Consider the following 19403-nt stretch of genomic DNA (forward strand, 5'->3'; position numbering starts at 1 on the left):
GAGTCCCTTGAGACCTAGGGTAGGCGAAGCTCCATGCGGTCCCTGGAGACCTGAAAACATGGCAGCTATGAAGTGGTACAGGAGGTGGGCATCTAAACCATCAATGTAGAGTAAGCAGAACTCTTGCAGGTCCCTGGGGACCTAAGGTAGCGAAGGTCCTTCAGGTCCCTGGAGAACTAGAGTAGGCAGAGCTCTCTCAGGTCCCTGGAGACCATGGGTAGGCAAAGCTCCCTCAGCTCCCTAGAGACCATGGGTAGGCAGGGTTCCCTCGAGTCCCTGGAGACCCAGGGTAGGCGGAACTCCATCAGGTCCCTGGCGACTTAGGATTGGCAAAGCTCCCTCAGCTGTCTGGAGACCTTGAGTAGGAGAAGTTCCATGCAGTCCCTGGAGACCTAGGGTAGGCGAAGCTCCATGCGGTCCCTGGAGACCTAGGATAGGCGGACCAGTGATTCCTTGAGTCCCTGGAGACCTAGGGTAGGTGAAGCTCCATGCGGTCCCTGGAGACCTAGGATAGGCGGAGCTTCCTCGAGTCCCTGGAGACCTAGGATAGGCGGAGAGGAGCTTCCTTGAGTCCCTGGATACCTAGGATAGGTGGAGCTTCCTCGAGTTCCTGGAGACCTAGGATAGGCGGAGCTCCCTTGAGTCCCTGGAGACCTAGGGTAGGTGGAGCGTCCTTGAGTCCTTGGAGACCTAGGATAGGTGGAGCTCCCTTGAGTCCCTGGAGACCTAGGATAAGCGGAGCCCCCTGAGTCCCTGGAGACCTAGGATAGGCGGAGCTCCCTTGAGTTCCTTGAGACCTAGGGTAGTCAAAGCTCCATGCGGTCCCTGGAGACCTAGGATAGGCGGAGATTCCTCGAGTCCCTGGAGACGTAGGATAGGTGGAGCTCCCTTGAGTCCCTGGAGACCTAGGATAGGTGGAGCTTCCTCAAGTCCCTGGAGACCTAGGATAGGCGGAGCTCCCTTGAGTCCCTTGAGACCTAAGATAGGTGGAGCTCCCTTGAGTCCCTGGAGACCTAGGGTAGGTGGAGCGCCCTTGAGTCCCTGGAGACCTAGGATAGGCGGAGCTGCCTTGAGTCCCTCGAGACCTAGGGTAGGTGGAGCGCCCTTAAGTCACTGGAGCCCTAGGATAAGCGGAGTACCCTGAGTCCCTGGAGACCTAGGATAGGCGGAGCTCCCTTGAGTGCCTTGAGACCCAGGGTAGGCGAAGCTCCATGCGGTCCTTGGAGACCTGGATAGGCAGAGCGGAGCTTCCTTGAGTCCCTGGAGACCTAGGGTAGGTGAAGCGCCCTTGAGTCCCTGGAGACCTAGGATAGGTGGAGCTCCCACAGGTCCCTGGAGACCTAGGGTAGGTGGAGTGCCCTTGAGTCCCTGGAGACCTAGGGTAGGCGAAGCTCCATGCGGTCCCTGGAGACCTGAAAACATGGCAGCTATGAAGTGGTACAGGAGGTGGGCATCTAAACCATCAATGTAGAGTAAGCAGAACTCTTGCAGGTCCCTGGAGACCTAAGGTAGCGAAGGTCCCTAAGGTCCCTGGAGAACTAGAGTAGGCAGAGCTCTCTCAGGTGGGAAACATCCTTAACAACGAAGATTGTACAACGACGTACCTGAACAACGAAGCCGGAACCACGACTTACAAAAACCACGAATTTCATTAAGCACGACTTCCCTAAATCACGAGTCTCTCCACTACACTCTGCACCTGTAAAAAATCACTCCAAAGAATTAAGGGATAAAAGGGGCGGTGGGGGATCTCCCCCCACAAAAAAATGATAAATAAAAAAAAATGAGATAATGGTATGCGTTGTAAAAGAATAATAAGATAATACATTTAGATCCGTTTTTAAAAAAAAAGAAAGGATCACGCAAGAAGTATTATAATTACAATAGTGCCATCTAATGGGCAAAAACGAGATATAACATTTCGTGGTTAAGGAAGTCGTGCTAAAAAAAGGTAGTGGTTAAGATAAATCGTGGTTAGGCAATCGTGGTTAAGGAAGTCGTGGTTCCGGCAGTAGTTGTTTAAACATACAACCCTCTCAGGTCCCAGGAGTAGGCAAAGCTCCCTCATGTGCATGGAGACCATGGGTAGGCAAAGCTCCCTCAGCTCCCTAGAGACAATGGGTAGGCAGAACTCCCTCGAGTCCCTGGAGCAGCTCTGCCAAGTGTCACACATCCGGTGTGACACTAACGCATTTTAAGGTACATTACCGCATTACCGCATGCGAAAGGATTGTCACGCAAATCAGTGTATTTAAAAGCTGAGTGTAGTATTTGAGGTTGTCACTGTCAAGCCTGCGTGACTGTCAAGCCTGAGTAAAACTGAGAGTCTGTGGCAGCGTGCAGCCAGCCTGTTGCTTATGCGCGCTGCTCCAGCAAGCTTGGGGGTTCAGCTAAACTTAGGCTGCAGGCAGCTTTATTTCAGGTGCTACAATCTATCATGATTGAATCTAACTGCTGCGGCTCGACTCTTATTGGCAGGCTGATGTCACCCCGGTGGGACGTCACGGTGGAAGCGCGCGCAGTTTATTTTGGGCGCTCGATGCGGCTGGATAGTTTGCGGGCGGCGCAGCATGTCATCATCTTTAGAGGTAGCGCTGGGATGCTCTGCTTCCAGAGAGCGCGGGGAGTAATTAAAAATGTTGGCGCGAGCAGGACTTACACTGGTTGGCAGGCAGTCGGGAAATCATGGTGCTCGCCCCGTAGCACACTGCTATTCGCACCACACTAAGAACTGCCCAGCCCACTTGGGATCGCGATGTGGGCCAAGGGAGGCCAGGAGCTAAATGGTCACGCCGCCCGCTGTAGATTATTTCCGGCAGGCAGTCCGGGAGGGCCGACGGTGAGAGGCTGGGGTTGATCATCACCGGTGCAGAGTTACAGAGTCACGCTTCCCCAGGGCAGAAGAAGGTCAGAACTAACGTTGTAAATTAACCAGCTTAGTCAAATTAACACAATCAATCATCACATAATGTAATGTTAAGAGAGCGAGTGACGTATTACTCTAGTACTGCTGCTGCAGCAAGCGCTGTGCATATAAAGTGTGCGTGTGATTTCTAATTCTACTTAATTGTCTCTGTCATTAATAGCAGACTACCTCTCATGAACACTGGGGTGACGTCTGCCTGTGCCATGTGCATTTAAAGTGAGTGCGTGTGAGATTTCTCACTTTACAACCGCAGTGAACATTGCCGAGGGTCAGGTCCTTTCAGAGAGATGGGAATTGGATGTCCCGAGTTACATCCACCCGGATGTTTATTGCTCGATCCACCTGTAAGAAACACTTCCCATGGTTCCATTTTTAACCATTACGTTAGAAAAGCTGCATTACCTTCACAGTATATCGGCACCCGCCTGTGGTGCTTTCTATTTTCGAAAAATACTCTGCCATTTAGAAAATTAAAGCTTACAATTTGCTACTTAAAAATCGGAAATGAATGCATTTTAGCCAGGACTGTACTTTGCACAATTGAAAGGCGATGTTTGACTCTGGGGTTTATTTAAAAGCAATGGCATTTTAACTTATTCCACGAATAATGCATTCTTAATTGTGCACCGTGATCTCATGTAGTAGCAGGCAACCTTAAGCAAAGCCCCCCAAAATGTCACTGGCTGGCTCAGACCTGTAACTTTCTCAATCACTGACATAGTGTAACAGACTCTTTAACACTCATCTTGTGTTTCACCAACGTAACAGACACACTCTCGCTTCTCTCGTAGCCCTCATGGTTTTCTTGAGGTGATATTGTTACTCCCCTTCATACCAGCCAATTAACAGTCGCTAGACTGAGTGACAAACCCCATTCTAACTACCCTTTTTGGTACGAGCTGTCTGTTGCGCTCTCAGTCCAAAGTTGGGCAATTGTTTATTGAAATGACTCTTTCAGATGCATACACTGAGACATAAACAACAATGTGTTGCTTTTCGATGTTTACCCTGGATAGTGCTTCACGTCTTTTTTAATTCCAATCAATGGTATCCGAATGTGCCCTCAGGTGAGTCAAATGGTAGATAGGAGTGTCTTTAAAGCCCAGTAAACTGGACATTTTCGTTCATTCTCTCATTTTGATAGGAAGAGTTTCAGCCCATAGTAGTTAAGGGGGAACCTTTTTACCACTGAAACACTGCACAAATTTGTAAGCATTTCTTGAAGACGGGGCATTCTCTTGTGATTGCACCATGCACATTTCTGCCCCAGTTGTGGAGTGTGATATAAGCTGGCAATAACATTGTTTTAGAAGTAATACTTCCTGCAAGTTGCTGCCACTGGAGAAATGTAGTTGGTGTGTGAGCCATACGTTTAATTACATGGGCCATGCATGCCCCTTTCAGAAACGCACACTGTTTTCATCCCACTTAAAACCCTGATGTCAAGCTCTTCCATTTCTGGTACTTTGCAGCACTTTTAAGATGATCTAGAGATTCTCATTGCTTAAATGGCTGTAATTTCTATGTTTCCCTCATCGTCATTGCTTGAATTTGCTCGTGAGAAAGTGTCACTCATAGTCATTGAAATGTCACTCGTAATTGCACTGAAATTCAGAACATGTCACACATAAGCAATCCGAAACCTTGGCAGCTATGCTGGAGACCCAGGGTAGGCGGAACTCCATCAGGTCCCTGGCGACTTAGGATAGGCAAAGCTCCCTCAGCTGTCTGGAGACCTTGAGTAGGAGAAGTTCCATGCAGTCCCTGGAGACCTAGGGTAGGCGAAGCTCCATGCGGTCCCTGGGGACCTAGGATAGGCGGACCAGTGCTTCCTTGAGTCCCTGGAGACCTAGGGTAGGTGAAGCTCCATGCGATCCCTGGAGACCTACGATAGGCGGAGCTTCCTCAAGTCCCTGGAGACCTAGGATAGGCGGAGCGGAGCTTCCTTGAGTCCCTGGAGACCTAGGATAGGTGGAGCTTCCTCAAGTTCCTGGAGACCTAGGATAGGCGGAGCTCCCTTGAGTCCCTCGAGACCTAGGGTAGGTGGAGCGCCCTTGAGTCCTTGGAGACCTAGGATAGGCGGAGCTCCCTTGAGTTCCTGGAGACCTAGGATAAGCGGAGCCCCCTGAGTCCCTGAAGACCTAGGAGAGGCGGAGCTCCCTGGAGTCCCTTGAGACCTAGGGTAGGCAAAGCTCCATGCGGTCCGTGGAGACCTAGGATAGGCGGACCAGTGCTTCCTTGAGTCCCTGGAGACCTAGGGTAGGTGAAGCTCCATGCGGTCCCTGGAGACCTAGGATAGGCGGAGCTTCCTCGAGTCCCTGGAGACCTATGAGAGGCGGAGCTCCCTTGAGTCCCTGGAGACCTAGGGTAGGTGGAGCACCCTTGAGTCCCTGGAGACCTAGGATAGGCGGAGCTCCCTTGAGTCCCTGGAGACCTAGGATAAGCGGAGTACCCTGAGTCCCTGGAGACCTAGGATAGGCGGAGCTCCCTTGAGTCCCTGGAGACCTAGGATAGGTGGAGCTTCCTCGAGTCCCTGGAGACCTAGGATAGACGGAGCTCCCTTGAGTCCCTGGAGACCTAGGATAGGCGGAGCTCCCTTGAGTCCCTGGAGACCTAGGATAGGCGGAGCGGAGCTTCCTTGAGTCCCTGGAGACCTAGGATAGGTGGAGCTTCCTCGAGTTCCTGGAGACCTGGGATAGGTGGAGCTCCCTTGAGTACCTCGAGACCTAGGATAGGCGGAGCTCCCTTGAGTCCCTGGAGACCTAGGGTAGGTGGAGCGCCCTTGAGTCCCTGGAGACCTAGGATAGGCGGAGCTCCCTCGAGTCCCTGGAGACCTAGGATAGGCGGAGTACCCTGAGTCCCTGGAGACCTAGGATAGGCGGAGCTCCCTTGAGTCCCTTGAGACCTAGGGTAGGCGAAGCTCCATGCGGACCCTGGAGACCTAGGATAGGCAGAGAGGAGCTTTCTTGAGTCCCTGGAGACCTAGGGTAGGTGAAGCGCCCTTGAGTCTCTGGAGACCTAGGATATGCGGAGCTCCCACAGGTCCCTGGAGACCTAGGGTAGGTGGAGTGCCCTCGAGTCCCTGGAGACCTAGGATAGGCGGAGCTCCCACAGGTCCCTGGAGACCTAGGGTAGGCGGAGCTCCCTCGAGTCCCTGGAGACCTAGGGTAGGCGAAGCTCCCTTGAGTCCCTGGAGACCTAGGGTAGGCGGAGCTCCCTTGAGTCCCTTGAGACCTAGGGTAGGCGAAGCTCCATGCGGTCTCTGGAGACCTAGGATAGGCGGACCAGTGCTTCCTCGAGTCCCTGGAGACCTAGGATAGGTGGAGCTCCCACAGGTCCCTGGAGACCTAGGATAGGTGAAGCTCCCTCGAGTCCCTGGAGACCTAGGATAGGCGGAGCTCCCACAGGTCCCTGGAGACCTAGGGTAGGTGGAGCGCCCTTGAGTCCCTGGAGACCTAGGATAGGCGGAGCTCCCACAGGTCCCTGTAGACCTAGGGTAGGTACAGCTCCCTTGAGTCCCTGGCGACCAAGGATAGGCGAAGCTCCCTTGAGTCCCTGGAGACCTAGGGTAGGCGGACCAGTGCTTCCTTGAGTCCCTGGAGACCTAGGATAGGCGGAGCTCCCACAGGTCCCTGGAGACCTCGGATAGGTGGAGCTTCCTCGAGTCCCTGGTGACCACAAGGAGACGGCGATTCAGCGCCAATCAAAGCACTGCATTCAAAACCCTTTTTTCACTGTTGTGATGTTAAAAGCAGTGAGAAATGATTATGGCATCCTGTGGTATCTATTAATAACAATATAAATATTAATGTCTTACATGTATTATACCCATAGCATTATTTGTTTTTTCATCTTTTAACATAGTTTCTTGTGTTTGCTTTGTTAAAACATTTTGGGGGAAACGCAGCTCATTCGAAATGCAACTCGAACTGCAACTGCAACTGCAAGGGGGCGCAAGCTCTTAGTAAATTTGGGGCTCTATTTGTTATGTGAGAGACATCTATTTTACTCTTCATCCTCAACGGTTTCAAGGCTCAGATGGTATTAGCGCTGTAATAAATATTCATTCTGCTTAGTCTGGGAACTTCACCAAAACTGACAATTATGCACATTTCATACATTTTATAATGTACTTGCTTATTTAACCGTGGGAAGATTCGATACATTCTGGAACAAGCATTTAGAATGCAACGGTTTCGCATTTGCAAAAGTTTGAGCTATTGGCATTGTAAATGACAACATTTTTATTTATGTGTTGGTTTTGAAAACAGATAAATAAATGGCACTGTCATTTACAATGCCAATAGCTTAATCTCTCGCAAATGCCACACATACACACCCACAGAGCCCCCCCCCACACACACACACCCACACACAGCCTCCCCCCCACACAGCCCCCCCCCCCCACCACCACCCACACGTTTGTGACAGACCTCCCGCTTTCGGGATTTAAAAAGATGCCAAATGCCACTGCTGTTCTCTTTTTTTGCGGCGACAAAAGTGATGCTCGAGTTTTGTTTGGTATGTTATCATTTAACTTAAATGGGCGCTATATACCCTGCTTGGAATGCAAACTGCAGGGTGGGTAAGGAGGTTTGGTATCGAAGGATTGCCGGGCTGGTCCCTTTCGCCCCGTCAGGGTTCAGCCAGCAGGAACCCCAGAGTCATCTGGGCGGGGTGGGGTACACTCGGCTGATCCCAGGATGTCTGCAGCATGCCTGCCTTTTGTTCCCCATCACACGCCTCTGTGTAATGGTGTATGCAAGCACACCAAGGAGGGTGCTGAGGAGCACCTGTGTCTGGGCTTTACAGGGGGCAGAGAGCAGTGGGTGCTGGACACTGGTGTGGGAGTGAGAGTGAAATCCGTCCTTCGGCTGGAACAGGAAGCTCTCCCTGGAGCTTAACTCTCGAGTCTTCCTGAGGGCAGCGGGTCCGAGAGCCCATCCAGGCTCCAGCCTCATTCCTCGAAACCCAACCGGAGCCCCACTTTAGACCTTCATGGTGGGCACGGGAATCTTTGCCGAGGTAGGAGGGGCGGTGGGAGGCAGAGGAGGGCCTGGGATTGGAGGGAATAGGCTGGTGAGGGAACCCCCAACCGGCCACCTCAGGAACCGGGGTCCCCTGCTCCATCGCCCCTCCCCCACGCCAGACTCCTCACCTTTACCCTGGTAACGGCTCATCTGTAAATATACCCCTCCCCAACTTTCGCTCACGAAGCAACAACATAAATGATGCCACCTTCTTAGGGTATTCCCCTTGTTGGACCCTGGGGTCTCTAATGCGTCCTTCCGGGTGAGGGCCTGGAGGAGACCAGGTATCCAGCTTGGACCATTTTAGCTGTCACTGGTGTGTGAGACCGCGTTGAAAGGGCCTGGAGCCGGCAAGGCAGATGCTACAGCAGTCCCTTTGTTCCCTCCTGGTCACATTGGGAGGGTGACTCGAGTCTGAAGAAACTGCAAGTAAAGTTGGCGGTAGGGTGGTTTATTGAGTTGGTGAGTGGAAACGAAGTCATGTATATAGCGCCTACAGACTGGGCTTCCTTTTTCAGAGTTTAGTGAAGGGGCCCAGCCCTCGGAGGGACGTGTTGACAGAGTAAGAGACCCCCCTGATGTCACTGGGCATCTGTGCCTCCCTTGGACAACCGTGCTCTTTGTTAGGTGGCACGGTGCCATGTGCCTCGACTGATAGCGAGCTTCGATGCCACTGATGCAGCTCTGACCCTTGTGACGTTCCTCGCGCTGCCAGGGCACGTCCTGCCATGGACCTCCTCTGCTGCCCCTCATGCCGGGGCGTCCTCTGGGACCCGGTGACGCTGTCTTGCGGACACTCCTTCTGCAAATTGTGCCTGGGGGGCTACAAAGGGCTCTCCCGCTGCCCATGCTGCCGGGAACGGCTGCGCCATCGGGGCAGCGTGAGGTGCAATGTGTTGCTGGGCAGCCTGCTCTACAAGTGCCTAGATGCCGGCTTCAAGGTAGCGCGGCTGAAGGCCGACCTGCGTGAGCTGCTCAAGACCCGGGACTACACGGAGGCGCTCCATGAGCAACTACCTGTGTATATGGAAACAAGAACAACGGGAGGGAGGGTGCGGGAACGGGCAAACAAGGACAGCGGGAGGGGGGAACGGGCAAACACGGACAGCGGGAGGGGGGAAACGGGCAAACGCGGACAGCGGGAGGGGAGGACGGGAACGGGCACACACGGACAGCGGGGGGGGCGGGAACGGGCACACACGGAGAGCGGGAGGAGGACGGGGGAAGACTAGCACCTCCCATTCCTGACTGTGTTTACAGAATAGCTTCGCCCTGGGACAGGAAGAAGGTTGAGGTGTCGCGCGCATGCATAATAACGGAGGCAAACAGGCAAAGAGGGTTGAGAAAGAAACAAGGACGCACTCACCTGGACATCTTCCGGCGGCAAATGATAAAAACATGGCGTCCAAAAAAAAATATAGGAACCGCCCACCACCGCAATGACGTTGTCAAAGGGGCAGGATGAGTAAAAATGGCCGGAACGCCCACAAATCTGCTCCGGCCATGACGGACAGATCTCTGTTCCAATGGCTAGCCTCCATTTATGGAGCTAGCCAATGGAACAGAGGGCGGATTCCCAAGCCACATACTGTAAACATTAGATTTCGCCTGCGCCGAAAAGCTGCGCAGCTTTCGACGAGGCGAAACCTAAAAAGGGAGAGGAAAAAAATGGATTTGTAAGCCGTGACAGTAGAATTTTACTTACTTTCCCTCTTCCTAGAATTACGCAATTCCGCCCACGTAGGTACGACTAAATCAACACCTAGGTTTCTGCTCGTTTCGTGATGCCTCAATTACATGCACTTGTCATTCCTTGGGACAATTTTGCAGTTTATACATGAATTTTTTAATCATCACTCAAACCGACTAACAGATTCTAATATCGAAGTTATATATTTAATAGACCATGTCATGTTACAGTCATTGATAATGGACTCAATTCAAGCCCACTTCCAATTATACAAATTTACCTGATGATATCAGTCCGAGCTGCCCACCTTGATCTCGACTGTGGAGGCCCTGTGTGCCATACATGTGTGGCAGGTGCCATTAAAATAGCAAAACGCCAAAGATGGACCCTGCAGATGTTCCGCTTTGCACCTGGGTATCATGAACCTCATGACCTGACCGGAATGCTTCAAGACACTCAAAGGCAGGACAGCCAGGGCATACATCATGTTACTGAAGGACCTACTCCCACATTACAGCTTTCACACCACATGAAAGATGAAACGTTGCCATTTTAAACATGGCTGAAGATGGTCTCACTGTCCTGCAGCAATACCCCAAATATTCACAGGACAGGGTCAAATTAAATATTTAAGAATACAACAGCATGTGAATGAAGCAGTCAAGGCAGCAGCCCCACACCACCTTTTAGGATTAGTCTGTGTTCAGTCCTGTTTTTAGTTGTGATGTGCAGCCTAGGGATGTATGTCGTTACAACGCATGCTTTTTCCACGCATGCCTTTACAACGCAAGTTTTACAACGCAAGTCATTACAACGACTTGCGTTGGGGTGCGCTGGATTGTGAATAGTTTCATTTACTATTCCAATTCCAGTCCCCGTGGATAGTAGGGAAGGTTTTGGATAGTAAATTAAACTATTCCCTATCCTACAGCGCCCTCCAGCGCAAGTCATTGTAACGACATGCGTTGTAATTCCTGCGTTGTAAAGGTACTGCGTGGAAAAAGTTTCGTTGTAAAGGATGTTTCCCGCATCCTAGTGATGCTGGGGAAACCTGGAACCAGACTATGATCTTTAACTTCAGATGAATGTATAAAATATGTTCACACTTTTAACCCAAGTGTTGGCATATTTACTACGAAGGTCTCCCACTGTATTTCTGGCAACTTGACATTATTTCCTTTTACCTTGAAATTTTCTCCACCTGTAAAGGGGAAGTATGTTATATTTTTCTCCTCTGCGCCCCATTCCTCTGCAATTTTTGCATTTCGAACTATGGATCGCTCCTGGAAGTTGACTGTCAGTTGAAGCGCTATGTCCGCCTTGGGGTCGGTGGGATTGCACAGCAAACTCACAGCAAGGCTGAAAAATATCAGAACAAGTATTAATGTCTGGAGTTGATGGGGAAATCATGACTTGCATAATATGTTATGTTATGTTAACCAGCATTTATAGCGCACACGGCTACTCGGAAGTGTCCTGGCACGAAAACCTAGGCAGGGGAGCGCGGAAGTGAAAGACGCGACTGGAGAACTAAAAAAGCCATGTTTTCAACTGCTTTTTGAACACCCTAAGATCGTGGATGCTCCTGAGCTCAAAAGACAGGCTGTTCCAAGCCAAAGCTGCTGACATGGAGCAACCTCCCATTCTGGTGAGACGGAAGTGAGGAACAGCAGCCAGGCATTGTCTCCAGGACTTCAATTGTCTCGATGGGACGTAGAACTTGAAGCGCTTCCTGAGGTATAGAGGTTCCGTTTTGTAGAGAGCAGAATGGGCAATAGTCAGTGCACTGTTTTGGGACATCTCATCTGCATGAACTTAAAATGCTTAAAGACTCATTAAAACACTGTTTTCAAAACAAATCTTTCCAGAAAGTAATGAACTTTTAAAGAATCCAGAGAAGAAGAAACATTTTAAAAGGGAAATACGGATCCAATCTAGGAAAGTGACCAGAAAGACTTTTCCCTTTAATACCAAAAGGTGATGTCAGTTTCTAAAAATCAATGAGTAAACAATAAGAAATAATATAAAACAAGCATTTACAATGCAACGGTTTCGCCTTTGCAAAAGTTAGAGCTATTGGCATTTTAAATGACAACATTTGTATTTATGTGTTGGTTTTGAAAACAGATAAATAAATGGCATTGTCATTTACAATCCCAATAGCTTAATCTCTCGCAAATGCCACACCCACACAGAGCCCCCCCACACACACACAGAGCCCCACACACACACACACCCACAGAGCCCCCCCCACACACACACCCACAGAGCCCCCCCACACACCCACAGAGCCACAGAGCCCCCCCACACACACACAGAGCCCCCCCACACACAGCCCCCCCACACACTGCGAGCCCCCCCCCCCCCCCAACATTGGCTGCTCACCAGCATACAGGTGTAGTATAATGCGAATATTTAGATGAGGGTGCAGTCTCGAGGCATAAATCAGCGTTTGAAGTTCTCGGGGGTGACCCGCAGTGCCCGGTAATGTAACGGACGTCACCGTGAATCACCGGGGGGTAGACAGGTGCAGTCTGTGGGCGCGGGGTGGGGGAGGGTCAGCCTATAGAGCTAACATTAGATTTCGCCCTTGGGCGGAGCAACTGCTACGCAGTTGCAACGCCAGGGCGAAACCTAAAAAGCTTTTAAAGAAGACATATTGGTCTTTTATACATGGTATTTCGTCCCATTCCTCTAATGTGGGATCATTGACATCACGTTTCCTCCAAATAAAAACAGTTTGGAAGTTTGAGCACTTTCTGGACGAAATACAGCCGCAGCTAGCTAAATCTTTATACCTTAAATACCGCTATGGTGTCCTACACAAAGGCAAATACTGTGAAATGGGCGCCAGGCAAAACAGAGGAGGGCAGATGTGTATTATGTGATTTAGGTGCAATAGAGAATGAAAACACACCTACTGTTCTTCTGCCCATACTATTTGCAATGTAGGAAGAAATGGATTAAACCCATTAGTATTATCAGGTATTTGTTTGGCAAGGAATAGGGAAGGCCTGACACCCTAGGCTGACAAGAATTAAAAGTATAATGAGCTTGGCACGTGCACTTTATGAATATAAAATAAAATGTATAATGATTTTTAGACTATTCTTAGTATTTATTAATGAAGCAATTGTCTTTATTATATATATTTTTTTAGAGGTAGTAATCTAACTGTACAGTTGAATCTTTTTTTTAATGACCTGTTATGTCTATTCCTCATATCTGTTTTTATTAATTTTTTATACTACCATGCAAAATTGCAAAACATTTGATAAATCCTTTCAACATCACAAAATTGGTTGATTATTCCATGTAGTATCCAGTGTGTCTAGCAGTATTGTTTCCTATGCTCGACACCATGCATTGTCAAAATTCTTGCATTGTCGAAATTGTTGTACTGTATTTTACTTTGTTAAGCTTTTATGGTCTTTTACACCGAAATAAAGATTGAATTGATTGTAACGTGATAAGTCCCGAGCCTAGTGCACCGTGGAGTCACTGCATCAAAAGAAAGCTCGCCATTCATTTAATATTACAGCCACTAAGAATGTTACAATTTGGAATATTTCCTTATAAACCATGCCTGAACCAACACGAGTTTAGTGCAACTGTTTAAACAAGGCGTCGTGTACCTGGAGGTTCAATATTGACTGCAGAGGTTATTTTGTAACTCTTTACAGAATGCCAACAATAAAACCGTCCTTAACTAGAATGCAAAGATCAAGTGCAATAAGCAAATAAACAAGGTTTGTATATTTTATCATCAACGAAAAGTAGTGGCTCTGCTTTAGAAAGGACCTACAAAAAAAATTGGCAAAGCTAGAAGTCTAGTCTTTGTCATCAAGTGGCTTTCCAAACGTTACAAAATTACGCGATATTGTACTGAAGGAGTTCCAAACCCCCAACAAAATGTAATTGTGCTAAATGCCACTCTGGCACGTTGCACTATTTTTCAAGTGTGTTATATATCTTTGCAAAGAAGGATTTCGCTCTAAAAGAGAGGGGGTTGGGGAGCACAAACGTTGCTAACAAGCATTCACGTACTATTCATTGCGTGATTGCCGTGCTCGTGAGATAAGGTCTTAACCCGAAAGCAATATCAGGCATTTCGTGTAAAAAGGGTAATGCAAAATACCAAAGATTGCGGCGGCATAAACAAAAAAGTTCCTAGGCCCAGCCTTCACATTCGCAGTCACACTACATTCTCCAGCCCATTTCTGAATGTCCACCAACCCCACCCCGCACCCACTCAAGTTGACCCATTATTCCTATTTGTCAAAGGAGTCAATCCACTCATACTGTAACTACCGCTGCTTAGCATCCCCTTCCCCCACCGCCGCAAAGTCGGTCCGAAGACCTATGTCAAGTTCAACCCTTTCAGCCAAACTTGACGTTCATGCGGAGCTTGTAAGTGTACCGGGTAGCTGTACGTGCGAGTAGATCATTGTTATCCATCCTTTCCTTTAATGTTATTAATAGTATAGTTACATTTTAATTTCGCGGCAACACACACCAAAGTGAACTTAACGGGCAACCCATGCGTGAACCTAGAGAATTCTGCAGCTCTATTCGTACCCCACATTATGGTTTTTCTGGGACTCACTCGTAGCACTATAAACCACTGTCTCGTGTGCCAGTATGCAGAGGAGCAAAAAGCCAGAACTATGAAACGTGTCAGACAGGACATGGGTCTACTTGCCAGATATGCTCGAGTCCCTTCGGTGCGCGCCCGTCCCTTAGGTGGGAGAGTGACTCTATTGAACTACAACCGACGTCACACAATGCGCTCAGCGCGCGTGAGCTCTTTCTGGTGCCCCCATTAACGAACCCTCCCTCTCGCTTTGGAAGGTAGCTTATTCCCTTTTCCATTAGGGGACCAGATATTCTCGTCCTGCGCCGACTGATTCGTGTATGAACTGCTGAGTGGTCATTCTCTAAAGGCTCTTGCACCATAAAAGGTCCCCAATCCAACTTTTTTACGTCCTCACCGGCCACTTTTAGCACTCCAGGTGCCCATCGTTAACCATACTTCCGGTCTTGAACTGGTAACTTCCTGTTTCTGTGCCGCCACGGCGGGCAATTTGCCACGAACGCTTCCCTGCAGCAGATACTAGCTGTAGTCGACTCGGGCGCGGCTCCGCCAACCGAAACCGTTTGTTTTCGTTTCACAAGCCAATTCCACCAATTGGAAGAGACATCACATTGAACCAAGAATTGTAACGAATACTAGATCGCCATGCATCAGGTTAGCCGGTCATATACCAATCAGGTGGATCTACCAGCTGAAGGGGGCGGGCTGATGTCAGAGCAGGAATTTGCAGCCGTTCGTCTGAGAAACGTCCCTCTTGAAATGGGTCATTTTACCGGCGTTCGTAGAGAAGCAGCAGCGAGCGCCATCTTCGAACGGATCGAGTGGGCCAATTTACCTCAGAGTGCGTATAAATACAGCGCTGACATCACCGACTTACTCTAAAGTTTAAACTCGAATGATATTTTTTTGCCTGGCTCTACGGCATTGTTATCCGCAAAAAAAGAATTCTACATATAGTGGACTTTTTGTCACGAGTGACTATTTTACGTATGAGAAGTACATTACAAACAAGTCAGGTCCCGGGCCGCGCTGTGATTGGCTGACGTCACGGGGGTGTCCCGGCCGGCAGCCAATCACAGCGCGGCCCTGGAATGACGTCACGGGGGGGTCCCGGGCCGGCAGCCAATGGCAGCGCGGCCCGGGACAAAGGGGCGGGGCTTAAAAAAAGCACCAGAAACGCCCCCGAATCGCGTTTTCGAGAGAAAACGCGATTGACAGCCTCTGCCTCCCAATGGCTAGCCTCCATTTATGGAGCTAGCCAATGAGAGGCAGAGGCGGTTCTAACCCCACTATTAAAAACAACAGATTTCGATCTGGGAGGGGCTTCGCCCCTCGCCAGGTTACGAAACCTAAAAACACAAAATAAAGCACAAAAAATGCGTCATTGCATTTAGCCGTTCGGATCAGCTGAGCATCACAGGACGGAAAAGAGGAAGGCTGGTGGCTAAAACCAGAAGAGAAGGAAGCCAGAGGGAGAAGCTGAGGAGACAGAGAAAAGAGAAGGGGTAAGGGGGAGAGGGAAGAGGGAAAGACAGAGAACGGGAGCCGAAGGGGAGAGCAGACTCTAGGGATAAAAGAATGTGTAGGAAAAAACAACAGAGGAGGATAAACGGGTATCCCTCTGTCAAATCATCCATACACTCTGTAGAGGTGGAGGGAGGCAGGAAGAGCAAGAAATTTCGGGACAAAAAAGCGGGGGAGGAGGATAAGGGTTCCTCCATAAAAAACAAAAGAAAAAGTCAAATAAAAAAGGTTTTCAACTAAGTTGATGGGATTGTTTCACATAAAATACAGTGTAACTGAACCCATGGATTCAATTGCTTCTATTCAGTTTGTCATCTCATCCCACGTAAGCAGAATTACTGTGCTCCAGTCTGACCAGCAGACAGAGCCCGCCCCAGTTCTAGATAGTTTGCGGCCCATACTGGCTAGAAGTCCAGAGCTTGTTCACCCCACTTGGCCTTCTTGCATGAAAATGAGCTCTGCAAGGTCGAGGTTCTTACCTGGATAATGTACAATGCAAGAAATTGTGATGCATTCAATCGTGTATTGCTTTCTTTTTGTAAAAGCCATACAGTATTGATTAATTGTGACCTCGTTTCCTAGTGAAGCCCCACTTTCAAGGGAAGGAGAGGACAGTGTCAGTCCATTGAAAACTCCTCCTCCTTGAGTTACATGTCGCGATATCCGGAGTCATAAAGGTTCTCCTAATATGCTCCAAATACCTCTGTGATATCTGGTGGTTGAGTTTTCAGAGCCTTGTCTTGTATGGCCAGGATAGGCAGCTGTGCTTTCCTCTGTTTGTGATGCAGTGCTGCTTCTGCTCCAGAACAATTGCATAATGGAATGATCTGACACACCGACTTCTAATAAGGTGCATAGCGTGACTTTTGATATCAAATAATCTTGGACCAAATAGTATTCAATATGAGATGATGTGGATAAGCCGGGCAAATAACAGTAAAGCTCTTCCCTCTAGAGTTCACCACCTCCACGTGTCCAGTATGCCCTGTCTCTCTTACTCTACCTAAGAGGGGTCAATCCCTAAGTTCGAGTCACCACCTAGAATTACCTGCATGTTGCGGGATACAGTCAACAGTCTGAGCAGGAGGAAGATAGAAGGAGCCTAGTATAAATACTGTATCTAGTGTCTTATTATAGCAAATGCATCTCTGCCTCCCAGGTCCTTCTATGTTCTAAGTACCTTATGCATGAGCCAGCTTTTGAGAAAGATGGCAACTCAACTTGTTTTTAGAATAATTAGCTCCCCCTTGTTTCCTTGTATCTTATCTTTGTTTCTGCTACCCACGTTCCCCCTCAGTACTTTTCACTTTTTGCTAACTTGATTGCCGATAATTGTTTTTCCTACTTGAAGGTGTGGGAGCAGAACCTTTTACTCAAAACTTCAGGACACTGTAAAACTCAAATCACCCGAATTTCATCTTGGGTGGTTCTGCTTCGGGCTTGTAAGGTGCTAAAAGGCACCCTCCTCGACATCATGCCCAAAATTAGTTTAGCAGAGTATAAAATAAGTAACGTGGACCGCTTAATCACTGAGTTCTAGATCAGGAGAAAGTTAAAGGGTTTTATAACAAAATCTCAAAATTAAGCCGTACAGAATACATGAATGCCATGAAGGCTCAAGTGCAACGTACAAAGTAGTCACTAATCAGAATTAGTCCCAAATGAATCATAAAGAAGAAATCAGGAAGTATCAGTAGTCGAAAGATGATCAGGAAAATCTCTGGCTCACCCCGAAAGCCAAGGGGTTCTTATACGCAATCCTTCCATAACAAATGAAAAGAAAATGTAGTCTCTTCGTGGCATATTCAAAAGTAACAAATATTGGACAAATCAGGTTTTGAATCATCATTGGAACGCTTATAACACTAACCCACTTTTAAGAAAACGTCGAGCAGCTTCTGCACTGTTGCTATCCAGGGATGTGCCCAATAATATGAAGCTTCATAAACAATAAACCATAAACTGGTAAATATTGCTAGGATCAGCTATGAAACTACAGCAGAAGGTCCTTGGAGAAAAAGTTACATTGAGAATACATTGAGAATACGAAGAAGTTCATCCACCATACATATACACTAGTTTCTATGAGATCAGCTTTGTCTACGCTCTGCGGAGCCTGTGGGGAGTGAAAATGCGCAGGAGGACGAGATGGGATGGGGAAGAGCAGGAATGAAAGGACAGTGCAGCATCAGAACATCCATGCAAATTAATATGACGTTCCAAAACAAAGTGTTAGGACACAGAACGAAGACACAGCGCCGACGGACAGATGAAGGAACTACAACCCCCAGAGCGCATGGTTCGAGAACTACTGGACCCAGAATGCCGAGCGGCGAGCCGGCGATTGTCAAACACACAGCAGTAAAGCCCACAACGGACACAGAGGAAGGCGTCAGTTATTGCCGTTCGTGGACCGAATTGACACCTCCAACAAGGTGAGCCCTTGAATCCTGTATCGTGCCACAGCCTTGTTTGCACGCGAGGTGTGTTCTGTATACCTTTGTGAGAACCGTTGTTCTCAGCCACAGTCCCCGCCCGAGGGTTTATCGAGCTTAAAGACTCACGCTAAGGCGCCTACTACTGCAGTCCCCGCTCAAGGGTTTATCGAGCCTGGAGACTCGCGCTAAGGCGCTATTCACGGCAGTCCCCGCTCGAGGGTTTATCGAGCCTGGAGACTCGCGCTAAGGCGCTAATTACTGCAGTCCCCGCTCGAGGGTTTATCGAGCCTGGAGACTCGCGCTAAGGCGCTAATTACTGCAGTCCCCGCTCGAGGGTTTATCGAGCCTGGAGACTCGCGCTCACGGCGCTATTCACGGCAGTCCCCGCTCGAGGGTTTATCGAGCCTGGAGACTCGCGCTCACCGCGCTATGCACGGCAGTCCCCGCTCGAGGGTTCATCGAGCCTGGAGACTCGCGCTAAAGCGCTATTAACCACAGTCCCCGCTCGAGGGTATCGAGCGTGAGACTCACGCGAATATAGTTTTGCTTCACTGTTTTGGATTCAAGAGACTAACCGATTGGAGAAAACCGGGCTAGGGAAAGGCTTACAAATTGCCCTCCGTTGGCTGGTGTTAGGCATAACATCAATGCGGAGGACGAAACAGGAAAACATCCTTACTCCCCCATAAACAATCGAGTGGCATTGTCGGCCACTGCTTAGCACGGTGTCCTCTGTTGGAGAGTGTTGGGACCGACATTCGTGCAGAGGACAGTTGGAAGGAAGGGCAGCAGCCCCTACGCTCCTCCGGATTTGATAGTCTAATGTTCTTTATATGCTGTGAATAAACCTCGGTTAACAGCATCACTGATTCTTTTACGTCATTTCAAGGTACGGATGTGGGGTGGTAGGGTTCTATACTCAATCCTGAGGTCACAAGGATTACACAAAGTGACACAACTAAATTACTCTAATAAACAGACTTCTGTAAGGCATTTTAAACAAATTTTAATTACAAGATTATTAATTGGGCATTTGTGTATCGGCCTAATCATTAAAATTATGAATACTTAATGGTTTCACCCAAAATTAACAACTTGGAAAAACTGTACCAAAAACAATGCCCAGGTTTTTACACTATAAATAATGCACTATTTCTATCTTCTTACCAAAGTTTGGACAGCCAATTCACATTTAAGGAGT

The 19403-nt window shown here is 48.7% G+C and overlaps 1 protein-coding gene across 1 annotated transcript in view; it reads right to left on the bottom strand.

The window, feature by feature from the left end:
* Positions 1-19403, bottom strand: part of LOC144782639 (galectin-related protein-like) — a 64382-nt gene that overhangs the window by 24589 nt on the left and 20390 nt on the right. Inside the window, exon 3 of the mRNA XM_078661996.1 lies at positions 10831-11005. Within this exon, the coding sequence (XP_078518122.1) occupies positions 10831-11005 (175 nt within the window). The remainder of the gene's footprint in view (positions 1-10830; positions 11006-19403) is intronic.

Source organism: Lissotriton helveticus, chromosome 9, assembly GCF_964261635.1.
Source record: "Lissotriton helveticus chromosome 9, aLisHel1.1, whole genome shotgun sequence".
Classification (NCBI taxonomy): domain Eukaryota; kingdom Metazoa; phylum Chordata; class Amphibia; order Caudata; family Salamandridae; genus Lissotriton; species Lissotriton helveticus.